The sequence below is a fragment of the Onychostruthus taczanowskii genome, unplaced genomic scaffold, assembly GCF_017590055.1.
Source record: "Onychostruthus taczanowskii isolate IOZ18803 unplaced genomic scaffold, ASM1759005v1 scaffold36, whole genome shotgun sequence".
Lineage (NCBI taxonomy): Eukaryota > Metazoa > Chordata > Aves > Passeriformes > Passeridae > Onychostruthus > Onychostruthus taczanowskii.
Genome location: NW_024501015.1, coordinates 2,776,637 through 2,792,452, shown reverse-complemented (window position 1 = coordinate 2,792,452; position 15,816 = coordinate 2,776,637). Strand labels below are relative to the sequence as shown.

At 41.4% G+C, this 15,816-nt stretch overlaps 1 protein-coding gene across 15 annotated transcripts in view; it reads right to left on the bottom strand.

Moving 5' to 3' along the window:
* The window catches only part of CREB5 (cAMP responsive element binding protein 5), a 267,897-nt gene that overhangs the window by 8,729 nt on the left and 243,352 nt on the right, over positions 1 to 15,816 (bottom strand). For all 15 annotated transcript variants that reach the window (XR_005953199.1, XM_041411417.1, XM_041411413.1 and 12 more), the window contains 2 exons: positions 5,669 to 5,992; positions 292 to 519 (listed from right to left, as the gene is read on the bottom strand). Coding sequence is in view for 14 of the 15 variants with exons in the window: in XM_041411417.1 (XP_041267351.1) it covers positions 292 to 519; positions 5,669 to 5,992 (552 nt within the window). In the remaining variant the exon portion in view is untranslated. The remainder of the gene's footprint in view (positions 1 to 291; positions 520 to 5,668; positions 5,993 to 15,816) is intronic.

Sequence of the window (15,816 nt, the reverse complement as noted above, 5' to 3'; positions counted from 1 at the left end):
GACATGTTAATGGCACTTAAAAAAAAATCCCCACAAGAAACAGTGACAAGGAAAGAAAATAAATACAACTCCATGTAGTGAAGGCTTCTAAATCCCAAGACAGCTTTTTCCTGGCTTATCCTGCTAAAATGTAATTATTTCTTTAATTGAAGCACACACATCTTGATTAACAGACTGATTGTGCTTGAGCTCCCACTAGGAGCTGACTGTGCGGGGGCAGCCCCAAAGGCACCGTCAGTCAAGCACAAAGAGCCCCTCTGTGTCTTCAGGGGCGCAGACAGTGGCTCGCACCTGAAGCTGCATGTTTGTCTGGGTGAGCTCTTCTGCTTTCTTTTCCAGTGACATCACCCAGACCTTCCTCTTCTGTCTGCAGCGCGTGGCAGCAGCTCGGTTTCTTTCCAGAAATTTCCGCCTCCTCTCATCTGGGTCTTCATCCACCACCCTCCTCCGGCGACCTCCAGTCGGCTGTGGTGGCTGTACCGTCTGCGTGGGCTGCATCTGCTGCGCCGCCGGCGAGACCTGCAGGGCGAGAAGGCGTTTTGCAGGGGGTGATGAGGGGGGAAGTTACAGGGGGGGATGCTGAATTGGGAAGAGGAATCTCACACACTCTGCCTGCTCGCCAGCAAGGTCTGCGACAGGCTCAAGTCAAAAGCTGCACCAGGTGCCACTGAAAGCAGCTGCTGGCAAATCCTTGCCATAGTCAAGAAGAGATTTTTTAAAAATGATTGTCTGAATATTTTTTCTCCCTTGAGTTAGTTCCTAAAAGCATTCACTTAGATGCATTATCTGCCACCACCTATTTCAATCTGCAATGTCCAGTTTCTCTCAAGATCTGTTTTAATCAAAGCAAAGGACTGTAGTGGTCTAATTTCTGTGTCTCTCTTTCTCCTCTTATCCCCCAGCTGCCTAAAATTTTAGGCCATTTATATTTCCCAAGCTTCACTATCTCTACCTCAGTCTTTGCCATCTCTGGAGACAGGAGCTGCAGAGCTCTTTGTGCCTGCATGGAGTTGGGAAGATGTGGGCTGGGATCGCACAAGGGCAGCAGACCTCACTGGCCCTCATGGGCAAAGAAAGACTTTAGGTTGAAGCTGTGTTTTGATGACTTGAACTTGAACCTATGTTTTGATGTCCCTGCACTGTGTGGGTAAGGGATATTCCTCTCACCAGTTTCCATTTGACGTTTGTGCTGTGGACGCTATACTTGTTTCTATTCAATTTATCCCTGTCTTTGAGAGTATAGGCACACCACATCCAGTCCTTTGATACAAAACTATGGAAAAGGTATGTATTTATGCTTTTTCAAGGGAGTATCGATCCTGTTCCTGAGAGTAACTGGCCCACAATATTACAGAAAAGGTACATCGTGGGGACAATGCCATGTAAACTATTCTCCAACTGACTCCTGAGCAGATGGGACATTCCCACATCCCTGTCAGGAACCAGCACCAGATTTAATGTTTGGCTCCCTGGGAATAGGCTTTTGGACTACTTTCCTGCCTGTCTATGGCACCCAGGCTCTGGGACTCTTGGAGACACCCTCTCTCTCCCTCTGCTTGGAGTCTGGGAACCCAGTCCACAGATCCTATTGCTCACACTCAGCTCACATTGCTGCTGCCACTCCTGCACAGTCTGGAACAGTCTGGAAACTGGAACTGTTGACTCAAAATTAACCCTCTTGCTCTGGCAAAAGCCCAAACCTCCAAGGTGCTTCCTTTTGACTCCAGGGAGTGGATGTACTCAGTGCTTTGTCAGACTGAGCCCTGAATTTCAATTGCTGCAATTAACGTGTTTGCCTAACACCTCTGTCTGTCTCAATTAAAACGATACTATCGTCTTGAGTCTTGCAAAGTTGAGGTGGCTTTTCTGTCTAGAATCTAGTTTGCTCCCTCCTCCAGCTGACTTGTGGCAATTACAGTGGCAATTTTATGTGTAATTATGCTGTACATCTGATAACGCTTTTTGCATAAAGCCAAATTTATTCTCAGCTTTATGTTGCACTGTCAGGGAATTTCTCTCGCAGGAGCAGAAAAAAAATTTTTTAGGAATAACCTCCTAAAATAAATAAGCCACCCCACATTTTGTGACTGATTTAAAATTTCAGCTTGCATGAACTCCATATGTTTGCTGATAAAATCTTCAACATGCTGTCCACACTGAGGGTTGGAGTGCCAGGTCCATGGCAGCTGCAGTGGGCACATCCCCCATTCTCACCAGCATCCCCTGCCTTCTGCCAGGAGACCGCTGCCAAGGGATTCCAGCTGCTCCCTGTCCACCAGGGCCAGGCATACTGCCTCTTTAACAGTATGTCTGAGTGCAGAGGTCTCAGAAGTACCTTTTAATGTCAACATCTCATCAAAGACCTTTCATTTTCCTATACATAACACCTTTCCAGACTTCAGAGATCTGTTATTTATATTTCCTTATCCCTTTTTGCTCCTTTTCCATTGAGCTTTAAAAATTCTTATTTCTTAACTCTCTCGGTGAAGTCTGGTACAAAGGCAAAAAAGGTAATGATACAATTTTTTTTTTAAATTCCTCTTATGTGGTCATTTTCTCCTGAATAACTAGTGAGTAATTTTGTTTTCAGAATACACCAGGCAGTCTCTGGGTAGTCAGAGTGCATTTTCAGAACAACAAAATCATCTCTCCATCTCAGGAAGATATTAATTATAAGGGCTGCCATTATTCCACTAATAATGTCATGAGGGATAATTAACTGACTCTTACTTGATAGCTCTTAACCTGGAATATGTTAGACTATATCTTAGCAGCCATCTAAGAATCATTCTCTAGCAGGATTTCATTGCTCTGCCTAGGACATAAGAAAGAAAATTAATTAAATATAAAAATGTAAGTTAATTTTTGTTGTTCTTAGAGGATGCTAATCAGGTATCCATCGTGAAGACAAACATTGGACAGCTAAGAGAATGAAATGGCATCCAAACCCCAACTCTGCTTGAGCTCTACCAAGTTTGATATGAAGAAATCTTTAGAGGACCAATGCAGAATAACAGTATAATTTTTGTAGTAGTTGAGGCAGCAGAGCTAGAACTTAGTAAAATATCTCTCTTTCTCAGAAAGATACCTATCAGAAGCTGATTTCTACTTTTATCCAATATTTACTTCTGTTCTTTGCAATTTACCACAATACTAATACCCATTCACTCGTTCTATGAAAACATAATGCCTTGGGCTCCTGTGTATCAAAATGGTAGCTGAAAAGCATGAAATTAATTCTAAAATTACAGAAGGGCACGGTGCAGAATAACAAGAGTCTCGGCATGGGAGCATGCAGCTTACAGCAGCATGGACCATGCTGTCATTTGGCAGGTGGTTTGGAATGGAAGAATCTGGCTCAGAAGAATAAGGAGGTTAATAATTAGAAAATCGCACCATAAAATTAACGTCTGCTGGAGCAATCTGATCCCCAAAGAGGTCATTACCATAGGGACTATGGATGAGCTTTGAAAGTAATAAATATGTAGTTATTACTTAGCAAGCCCTTTTTTTCCCTCTTCCAATGCATCTGTTCAGAAATCACTATTGCCTTTGCACCAAAGGAACAGATGCACAGCAAGAGCTCTGCTGCCTGGGGAAGCCACTGACCCTGGGATTCCTACTCCATCACCCCTCTGTCTGATCCATTTGGTGACACTTACACCCATGAACAAGGTGAAGATCTCCTTGATCTCCCATGGGGTCTGTTGCCTCTAGCAACATACTGTGCATGGCAAAGCTCATCTGACTGCACAGACCCAGCTCCAGAGACCATGTAGTACTGGACCCAGAGTGACCCTGACACAGTTGTGTGGCTGCCAGTCACTGCACCTACCCATGTGCCTGTATCTCTTCTTGCCTGCCTGAGAGTCTTTTAGGGTGCCAGCTAGCATGGAATACAAAGCACAAAAAGTTGAAGCTGGCCTAACTGTGTAAGAAAGTCAAGGTCCCTACTCAAGTGGGTCTAGAGGAGGGCCATTGGCTCACTGATCTTGTCCTTAAAACTGTGAGGTTTGTTTCCCCATGGTAGCTGTTTTTCCCAGTAGTTTTCTCCTCATCTGTTTAAACTGGTGCTGTGGATGTGTTGCAGCAGTGCTCCATACCATGGGATCTGATGCCCTCAACTGCATTAACATGTTTATCCTCTTAACCCCTCAGTGAAAGTTAAGTGGCTTCCGCCATCTCATCCATGGAGTCCTCAATTGGCTAAGCACAACTTTATCCTTACTCTGTCAGTGATCTCCAGTACAGCAATCAGGTTACTTTTGGTTTCTCTGATATGAGATGATGTCTTTTTATTGGAGTTTTTAAACAACTCCAAGGAAAATAACTCATTAACAGATGGGAAAATAATTGAAATCACAAAGTAAAAACTGAAGTAAATTTAGGAAAGCTCTGGACATCCTCTCACAGGGGAGTCTGCTGCTTTACTTAGACTGTTTCTCTAAAGCTGACAATTCATTTTACATTAGCAAATACTTTAGGGAAATCCCATGTGCTTGCAGACTCTGCAGTAATAAAGCTAGATGTTAGTAAATAGTTAATGTTGTGGGACACTGGGATGCCAGCCAAATAGTCTCATTTTCTTTAATGTTTTCTAAGAGCTTGTCTGAAAGGTATTTGCAAGCAACACAATACTTCACAGATTGAACTTCTTATGGCTGGCATTCCTCTTTGTCCTCACATTCCATGCACTGCCTGTTTGTCTTCCTTAACATTGCTCTCCAGACCTGACATGTTACAGTAACTGCCTCCAGAGCTTTATTTTCTTGTGTGATCCTGATGCAGAAGCCTATCATCCTAAGAATTAATAGAATTCCTCTTAAAAATGATTCTACTAAAGTTTGTGCTCACTAGCTCATTAGTTCAAGAAACATTCAATTCAGATAACAAATTATCCAAATTGCTGAAGCCGATATACCTGGTCCAAAAAATTGAGTCCTCCATCTCATTCGGTGGAGACCTTCACTGACTTGTCACATGAATACAAGTTTAAATTGCCTTCTTTGTTTAAATCTCTCTCCTTGGACTGGCTTCATGCTCCTTCTGCTGCCACAACAAGCAGCAAGTACTGGCTGCACTCACAGCTAATCTCTCTCATACTATGCAGGTATCTGTCCTCTTCACAGGGTCTGGATCATTTAACCTTTTCCAAGCCAGTGTATCCTTACTTAGAACTACCTCTATTATCTCCAGTCATGAATACTGCCCCTGGCCACACACACACACCAGTGCCATTTCATTTCACTAGAGACTTTGTTATGTATTTCTGCAGGTAAAACTCATACATCTTGTTAAATCTTGGCCTGAGAAGTTAAGGTTCAAGCACATTAAGCAACATATATAATGTGCCAATCTCTGTAATAAACCTCATCCATAAAAGGATGTGTGGCAATCTGCAGAGCTCAGAGCACTGAAAAGCCTTGGAGCTCCTTATAAAGTAAGAAATTACAAATGTCTAGTAAATTAGGCAGCAAAACAAGTTGTTGCTTCACTCCATTTTCTAAATAAAATTTGAGCATCTCCATCACCATTAGCAGACATTTACTAGCAGCCCAAGGGGCTTGTGTCTAAGAAGACATGCATGCAAGAAGAAACAATACTGAGATCAGGCTTTAACTCCACCCAACAGCAAAACTCAGAGATGCAGTAGGACACGAAGGTCTACCTGTGCTTGTCCGCCCGAGTGCAGCGGTGGGTGCGGTGAGGTCTGGTGGTGTGCCGGGTGTGCGTGAAGGTGCGAGTGGGAGTGGTGGTGGGGATGGTTCTGCTGGTGATGAGGCTGAGGATGAGGATGGTGTGCCGGATGCTGGTGCTGATGTGGGTATGAATGATGAGGTGGCAGTGTCTGGTGCTGATGAGGATGTGAGTGCATATGATGGTGTGGTGTCTGGTCCTGTCGCGAGCTCATCATTTCCATCATGTGGCCCATGGTGTTCATATTCCCATTCGACATGGCGGCAGGATGATGAGTCAGTGCTGCCTTCAATCTCTGGAACAGAACAAGGCAGAAAATTCAACATTCATTCATGGCGATCTGACCAATCAGAAATGCTGCCACAGAAAGGGTGCATCTTGTGGTTTTTTAGAGATTTATTTAGTTTTTTTCTTGCTGTTCCCTTACTAAAAGGCATCTTACTTCAGTTTGAAAAAGAACATATTCTTGAGCTCTAATCTAGTTTTCCACTGCAAATATTTAAAGACTAAAATGTCTGAATTGAAATTTAACAGTTACACATTTCCTACTGTGCTTCTGAGGAAAAATAGCTGTCTCTCTCTTTGGCCAGCTCAGGAGAGTTACCTTCAACAAGCTTGTATTCTCACAACTTTTAAAAATGAAAGCCTGATTAAAATAGATGCAACAAAATGCCCTTCTTGTTTTTACTTCAGATATTACTTTAAAGACTCATTAGAAAATAAATTGCATTGATGTGTTTTTCAAATTCTGGTACACTACCCAACCTGTTTTTTCATCACAGAGATGGGAAAATAATGAGAATGGCCTCAACCTGATCCTCCTTCTTTGCTGAAAAGTTCAAATGTGTGTTGTCCTTTGCTAACCTCTCTCTGTTTTTACACCACATGTCACTGTATTGGGCCCTAGAATCTGACCAGGGCAAAACTTTCCTTAGTATCAATGGGATTTGTTCACTTTTACTTGAGCACAACTAAAGGCCAGTGGAAAAGGTTGAAACATGTTGCATTATGGAATGCAGTGTAGGGCCTTTGTGTACAAGGGATATTGCGGAAATACAGAGTAAAAATGTTCCCTTTCAGCACAATTACAGGGTCATCCCAAAGCTGTGAGCTGTACCAGCATACAGACACCTTGCTGGTGTCATCTGACCCTTGGACTACTGAAATCATTGGCCTCCTACAAGAGCGTGCCAAAGGTACAACAAGAGCCTCACAGATGCCAGGTAGGAGGAGAGTTTCTTCCAAACCCATAGAAACCTCCTTCACATCCATGGTTCTGCTTCTTGCTCAACATAGAACATTATCTACAGGCAGCCACCCAAGACCTCTTTAACTCCTGTATTTTCAAAGAAGTAAACTGATTTACACTCACTAATGCAAGTAATTAGCAGAAAATGTTAAGATAAAAAAGAAAGGATGGAGGTGCATGGTATCACTTCATGCCAAACCAGCACAATTCGAATAACCCATCAACTACCTCATATCCAGCCAGAGGACAGAATGAATAGAAGAGAACTCATCTGTAAGAGATTTCACCATAGGACAGTCAGTAAAAAAATGCAGAGGTAGGAGGCACAGAGGTGAGCCTTTCCCCCTAGCAATATCTATCTGTTGGTCACAGATGATTGTCAGAAGATCCTACAAGCCAATGTGACCAAAAATGCCAGCAGAGGGACAATGGCCAGGCTGAACTGAATTTTGGTTCTGTCTTTAAAGCAAAAAGAGTGGCTGCCAGGACTCTCAGAACCTACAGATGGGGATTGCAGTCTATTTTGTATTGAAATAACATCTGGTTGTTGCAACACTGCAATGCCACAGGTAAAGGCTTCTGTGTTCAAAGCTGTTACTGTATTGTGTTTATACTACTGTTAGTGAGAAAGAAACACATTCTTAAGGGGAAAAAATAAAAGAAAAATAGAGGGAAAATAGAAGGTTGTGGAAGGCAAAAGAAGTAACATTCACTTCAAAGTGTCATTCTCAAGTTTTTGTATCCACGTGCTTTTTCAGACTTCATGAAGATCATTCTACTGAGACACTCTAATAGATCTATTAATCTAAATTTGGTGACTTGTTTCACTAATGATCAATTGGCTGAGCAATACTTAAAAAAAAAAAGAGATATTTGCAAAACTCATCAGTATGTGAGTTTGCAAGAATGAAGTCTACACTGATGTTTTTTAAGAAGTTTCCTTTAAAAAGTCTATCAAATCATAACTGCATGGCATGTGTCCCATCCTGATGATCTTCTCAAAATTAGAGATCAAAGGTGACTGTGCCACTGAGGTTAAGTACCTCCTTCTCTACCTCTGAAGTCAGAACAGAGGGCAATCTAATATCAATAGCAGTAACCCATCCTGGGCATCAAATGGAGAACTGGAGCAGCTGTTGCCCTTAACTGTTCCCGAATTCAAGTGCTACCATGGTTACTTCAAGCAGCTCCTCACAATGCTCAGAATAACTGGTGTTACCCAGGAGTGTATTAGGAAAAATACAGGGGGAAAAAATGCATTAATAAGTCCAATCTTTCTCTGTTTCATGTTTCTTCAAAACTCACTAAGATGTTTTTCATGGAGCTGAACCACCATACACATCTAAGACAAGCACCAACAAAAGCTGTTGTAACTTTTTTTTCTGAATCTAAATGCAAAACAACCAAGCTCTCACTAGCTAGGAGTTTTATGTGACGAATACCTTACAAAATCTAGCATGTCTATTTGTCAAAGACTTCTGAAACTGTTCTACAGTATGTCTTCTAAACTGCAGACATTCAAAGAAAAAAAAAAGGGAAAAACTTAATCTGAGGATAAACATTTTTTTCAGCTGTAAAAACTGAGGCTTGCTAGTGTGGTGCAACTTCAAGGAGAATAAATTATTTTGTTTTCTTTCTGTAGCCCTTCTACCACAACCATTTATTTGAGACAGCAAATCAAGAGAGACAGTGAGAGGTCTGACATGCAGCTGGTTTCAGTCAGTAGGGGTCATTTCCATTTGGTCTGTGTATTTTACAAGCTCCTTATTCACTGTTCCCAATGGGAGGGTGGGCCAGCTGCCCTGGATCCCAGTCCTGGTAAGAAACCAGCTCTCTACATCATCCTGTCCCAGGGCAGCAACAGCCATTGCCTCCCTTTAACTTCATGCTTAGATCAGCTCTGCAGCAGCGAGAGTCCTGTTCATGCCTGCATCTGGAGCAGCCTAAATCTTCCAATAACCAGTCACTGCTGCCAATCAGAAACATTCAGGGAATGATAAACATTTTTTTCATTTGGTCTTCAGTGAGATCAATTGTTTTCAATGTTTCAGTTAGAGCAGAGGGAGGGAAAATCACCAGAACTTAGTAAACTCTTTACACTGAGTATGTGTAGTGCTTGAAGGGCAGGCTGCAGTTTTGTTATTGTTTCTTTCATGTGTGCTAATTGCAAGCAGCTGTTTTAGTTTAGCGTCAAATAAAATGTGATGGCATAAAAATTGAGCTTACTGGACTGACGACACCACCAAATCCCCTCTAGAATGAAATGGTAATCCAAGATCCAATTCTGTGGCTGTTCAGTTTTTTCAGGAACTGTGTGACTGACTCCACCAGAGCCTGCAGGGACCTGGGAGTTTGCAAATTGGGACTGAAACAGAAGACTTGCTACTCAGACCTGCTTTCACCTAAACCCGAAGTATCTGCTAACCTCATACCAGTGATTTTTAGGGCACAATCCCGTTTTTCTCCCTTTTATAAGGCAGTTTATAAAAAGCCCCACCAAGCCAAGAGGAAATGGAGGTCCTCACCTTCCCTGACTTTTGGCCCTTACTGATTATTTTTATTATCATACCAAAGTAACATAGTGGCCAACATCAGTTATAGCTGATTTCCACTCAGTCATGACATTTCAATAAATGACTGTGAGTGACACAGACAAGAGAAACCTTTTATAGAGAACAGCCTGCTTTGCCTCTAATCAAGTGAATAAATGAAATTCCCTTTTGATCCTACAGGAAGTCAGAAGCACATATACTGTCATCTTTGATGCTGAGGAGGAAATGGAAACAGTGGATATTGGTGCTTCACAGGTATGAGCATTGTGTCCCCTGTAGAGAACAGGGAACTGTTCCTCGTGGCTATGGCCCTAAGTGACACATTTACTCTGAAGCTACCCCACTGAATGCCATATGAAGGTAACACCTCAAGGAAGTTATCCTTGTACCTGGAGTATTGGGGTTTTTTGGAAATGAGTGTTTTCACAGTGCTTCTTCCATCTAAAGACTGACATCATGGTGCAGCTAATTAGCTTGATACTTCCTTTTATCAACACAGATCCTAACTTACACACTGAACATCTTTGGACAAAACCCCAAATCTGCCAAAAATAGCCTTCAAGCATTTGAGATCCTGAATGAAAAACAGTATCAGCTCGCCTAACACTTCTGCTATTCTTGATCTTGCTGCTTTCTAATTTTCCTTAATTATGACATGTATTTCAAAGTTGGTTTGGTTTTTGCCCTACCTTTCTTTCTCAAAAATCGTTAGTGAAAAACAGACAGCATTTTTTTCATTTTTTTCAGTTTGTTAAAAGAAAAAAAAAACAAACAAAACCAACCTGTAAATTTGGAGGTTGCTTTTCCCACATTTAAAATGCAATTTTTGCATTTCACATGTATATTAATACTTACAATATTTAATCAATATTTATAATATTTATATAACATTATATTTTAAATAGGCTATACATGTTATATGTCATAATCTGTATATGACTATAAAATACAACTTTCTCCCATTCATCTCTCAATTGAGAAATTATGACCGTCTTCAATTTTACAGGTGCTCTGTGCTTACCTCAAACAATAGCTATTATAACACCCAGCTGAATGTTAGGTTGGGACAGACATGGAATGCTGGTTTTGAATAAGATTGAATTGTTCCAAATAAGTATGTATTGCTGCACTTAGGGAAAAAAGCTCTCTTCCCTTCTGGTCTGCATGCCCAAATCCCACTAAATTAGTAAGAGACAAGACCAGCTGCAGTATCTAGTTAATGTCTGGTATATTCCTATCAGGAGATTATATTAGACCGCAGAAGGCACAGGAAATATGATCTCAAAGATATTTTCTTGCACTAGTGACTGTGATTCTAGTCCCTATAATACAAGGGTTTAATGAGTTCCCTACAGGGGACGGAAAAGTCTAGAGAGGGCTGGGAAATCAGAAAGGATTACAGACATCAAGCATCACCACACATCTGCAGTTCAGTAGCAACCTCAGAGTAATGATCTTGATTAGCCAAACTTCATGGCAAGCATACTATTGACTTCAATGTCACCAACATTGTTTTCTCATCTCAGCAATAGTCAAGCTTTCCTTTTAACTCTAAGCATCATACCCAAAATGAATATACAGAGTAAAGCCAGTGACAGATAAAGCTGTGAAGAGAACTTCACTCAGCGCATTTCAGAGCATCACACTGAATTTTATCCTTTCCTTTAACTATGACTGCAACAAGAGAACTTAGCATAAATGTCACCCAGGTCTTTAACAGTTGGCTGCTGACAAGCATTTCACAGTGTAAATAACAGAAACCACTCTTTGCAAATGTTCCACTCGCATTCATAAAAGTAAATTGGAAGCGATTCATCTCCACTCAATAAGCGAACTGCAGATATTATGAGCACATTTCAGAGACTGGCAATTAGAAAGTCTCTGATGCCACATTAAATGCTTTCTCCTGCATTTCTTGTGCAGTAAAATACAGTCCTGCCTATTGACAGAAGGAGGAGTAAGATGTGTGAGAAGGACATGAAATCCAGAACTGAAGTGACACATTACACTAATGTAAAGAGAAAAGTGGGATACATTTAATTCACAACTTGCCAGTAAACAGTGCCAAATTGCTAATCTTCGAATTATTCTCAGGCTGTTTGGCAAATCTGAATTATACTTTCCCCTCCTTTTGTGCTTGCTTCCCCACTTAGTCGGATTTTGTAACAACATGAACAATGAGTCGTCATCCAGACTTCAGTGCAGCTCAGCCTCTAATAAAAACAACAAATTTTCTCCCTTGTATTTCCAAATGCAAACTGAATTAAACTTCAGCGGAAAGCAGCAAGAATCAACTGCAAACAATCAAAGCAGCAATAAAACTAATAGACACCACACTACTCAAGGACGGGTCAGTTGCAAGAGCTGCTCCAGTGTCCCTGAGCTGGGGGCACGGGGAGCTCTGAGAAGCCACGCTGACATCAGCCCCAGTGACGGACAACTCTCTGCATGACTGCCAGTTTTAAGTAATCCAATGCAGGTCAAAGCCAGGCTGGCCCAAGGGTATTCTGTCGGAACTGCCATCTTCTGGGGGTGGCGTTTCATTGAGAACAGCCACGGCTCCAGGGACAGCAGAAAACATAATCATCCCATAATACATCCCAGCTCCAGCCAGCAATTTCCTTCTGCTCATCTCAGAACACCTTGCAAAAGAGATAAGTACCAGTATCCTTGTGCAATGCACCATCTTTTTAAGGATTAGAAAAAGACTAAATTCTCTGTTCCTATTTTACATGCATTTTTAATGAACAAGTAAATTATAATCAAGGCAGAAAATACACTGAAAGCATAGTTTATATTTCTCACCATATACTATTTCTTGCATGAATCATTTCTCAAATCAGTATTAAACAACTGGATTTGATTTGCACAGGAGTCAGGAAATGTAAAGTTCAAAAAATCAAACCCCTAATTCCCACCAAGTCTAAGTCAATCCCTCCATGTGTATCCATGACAAGGGATATTTAATTATGTAATCACACAAAAGACAGCAAAGTGATTTATTACTGGCAAATGGTGTCATATAATTTCAACACACAATACCAATGGAAGGATCCAAAAAATACAACCAACTTCTGACTGATTTCCCCACTGTGTGCCAGAGTCCAAAAGAAAAGCAGCTACTTAGCTGCTACCTACCCCAGGAGAGGTGAGTTTCTGACAGCAAAATTCCTGACACTTGGGGATTAATTACCTGCTTGCTGGTTTTGTCTGGGACAGACCTAATTGTCTTCCTAGTAGCCACTATGGGACTGTGTTTTGGATTTGTGCTGAACACAGAGTTGATAACACACTGCAACATTTTTGTTATTTCTGAGCAGGGCTTGCACAGGGTCAAGGCCCTTTCTGCTTCTTGTCCTGCCCCACCAGCCAGCTGGATGGGGGTGCACAGGAAGCTGGGGGGGGACACAGCCAGGGCAGCTGATCCCATCTGACCAAAGGGATGTTCCATACCATCTGCTGTCCTGCTCAGGATATAAAGTGAAGGCAAGCAGAAGGAAGAGGGGGATGCTCGGAGTGATGATGTTTGTCTTCCCAAGTCACCCTTATGGTTGATGGGGCCCTGCTCTCCTGGAGATGGCTGAACACCTGCCTGCTCATGGAAGTGAATGAATTCCTTGTTTTCCTTTGCTTCTGTGTGACTTTTGCTTTACCTATTAAACTGTCTTTATCTCAATTAATGCATTTTCTCACCTCTATCCTTCTGAATCAATCCCCCATTCCATCAAGAGAAAGTGAGCTAGTAGTTTTGTGGGGCTGAGTTGCAAGCTATTAGTAGGCAGGCACATATCAAATCACCATTCTAGTTCTCCAGATAGTCAGTCTTTTCTTACTTAGTCCTCCAGGTTAATCTATAGGCTATTCCCATGCATGCTAAACTGTTACCTGTGGAAAACACAGAAAAAAGAGGTAGCAATAAAACCACTCAGTGTTAATCACACCCTGTAAGAAACAATGAAAACTTGGGCTTAAGGGAACCTGAGTTTGTACTGCTCATCTTCATGATCTATTCTCTTAGATCCATTTTAAAGCTCATTCCCAAGGTGAGGCACCATAGATTCTGTCTTCACATTGGACATAAAGCACTTTTACCAAAGTATCTGGCAGAGGGGTTGGAGCTCAGGTATTCCTCATGCCTACAAGCAAATGCTCTAAGTAAGTTTCTGAAATCATGTTTCCATGTTCCAGGACAATGCAAGTGGAAAGTGTTTGTACAGTGCTTGCATTGCTACATCTATATATATATCTTGCCTGAGAACACAACGAACATTTATGATTGTATTTAATGAGAAAAGTGGGAATTGATTTCAGAGGAAGTTGGGGAATTTCCGGTACAAGCCAAATATGGGGCAAATCCTCAAATCAGGGCACTCCAACACTGCAAGGAACACTAGGTTTGCGTATTTTAATCTGTACTCAGAGATCAGATGGGATTAACACTGCAAAAATTTCTCCCTACAGAATACTGCTCTGAAGCCTTGAGACCCCTTAATGTGTACTTCAGCTTTTTGATGACAATGCAAATTGCTTACTTTCCTTTTCACTCTCATGAGCATAAAACACACACCAAGAACACAAGAAGGGCAGGTTCAAAGTCTTTCCTGTCAGAAGATTTCTGAACTTTCATCACCCACCTCTCACTAAGGCTGATTATGATTAAGCCATTCATATTCAAAGAAAAATGCCATCCAAGTACATAAAACTTGGAGTTTTATTTTTTTCCTTTCACTGGTGTGATTTTTGAATACTCGTTTTTCCTGGATTAAACCCAGCACGTTTAAAGGGCTACTAGCAAGCCAGAAATCGGATACATGTGCACTTAAAAGTCCTTTGATTTCATCCCAGATGTGCAGTGCTCAAGGGCATACACACACACACACACACACACACACACACACACACACAGCACAGAGGACACGATCTGGTCTGTAGATTTTGTTACAAGATTATACCAACGAGACTCTGAAATGTAAAACTGAAGCCCTGACCACTTACAGCCATTAGAGATCCCAGGGCTCTATGTGAAAGAGTATTGATGTTCATTAGCCCCTTGGCCTGACTGGAGAATTCACTGCAGGTAATTAGACATTGTCTCATTACCACGCAGTTTCAGGTGAAGTTCTTTTTTTCTTCTTCATTTCTAAAGGTAAGTGATTCCTGAAACATTTTTACAGCATTCATGGATTTTTTTTTTTTCCTGAAGAAATGACTAGAATATAAAGTACAGTACAAGTACATATAAAATGAGAGGGTACTTATAGGCTATTTCACATTTTTTTAAAGCTTTATTTCTTCATCTAACCCAAAAGAATGAAAATAGCATCTTAATTCAGCAGACAGCTTTCAATTATCTAGCTGTGAAAACAGAATGTCTAGTGGCTTTTTAAATACATGCATTCTGGTACAGCATGTAGTAGGTAGATACAAACCATAAAAAGTGTGAACAGGTTAGTTTAGTGTCAATTTTTGCTGTTATAAAATTAATATAATTTATGCTGAGTTATATGAATGGATATCATGAATATTCAGCACAGAACACATTGGTGTTGATAACTACTGTCCTATTATGCCCCCATGTAAGGTCTCTTATGTCCTTCCTGATTTTCCATGTTGTCCCCCTGAGTCCATCCCTCAAGCTGCTGCCTTCCACCGTGCCCCTTTTGTTCTCCACCTGCAATGCCATCCCCCTTTGTTCATAGACAGCTCAAGTTGCTGCCTTGTTTTTCACCACTTCACATGTATCAGCTGCTTTCAAACAGTGGTGTCTTGGGTCAGAAGCATTGAATTTCAAAGCCACTTGAGGCTCCAGGAGCAGCAACATCTCAAACCTTTACCAGATACCAGCTGCCTACTTTATCAGGGCGACAAGGCTTTTTAATACACTTTAGGATAGTTACAGTGTGAAACAAGAGAGAAAAAGAATGAAGCCTTCAACCATTCTTTTTTTATTAGAGTTGGTGATTTACACTAATGGGTTTTACTTTGTGTTTTGAAAGGGCTAGGAATGCATCCTCACACACTCCCCATGGTTCAGCTGACAAAGCAATGGCTTAGTAAAATGCAATATATTAGCAGCTCCCTCTCTTGCACTTGGTATGTTTACTCTTTGGCAATGCTGCTTTTCAGAGCAATGTGGCAGAGCAAACAAAAACAACCACCTCTCCAGCAAAGAGAAGGATGCTGCCTGCTTGGTAAGCCATTGACCCAACCTGTCATTTCTGGACAGCTGGATTTGGCTTTCCCTTGGCATGTACCACAGGATACAGAGCAAATTTGCACAGGTCAGGGGCCTGGCTAGACCCACACTTGCAGTGGCTG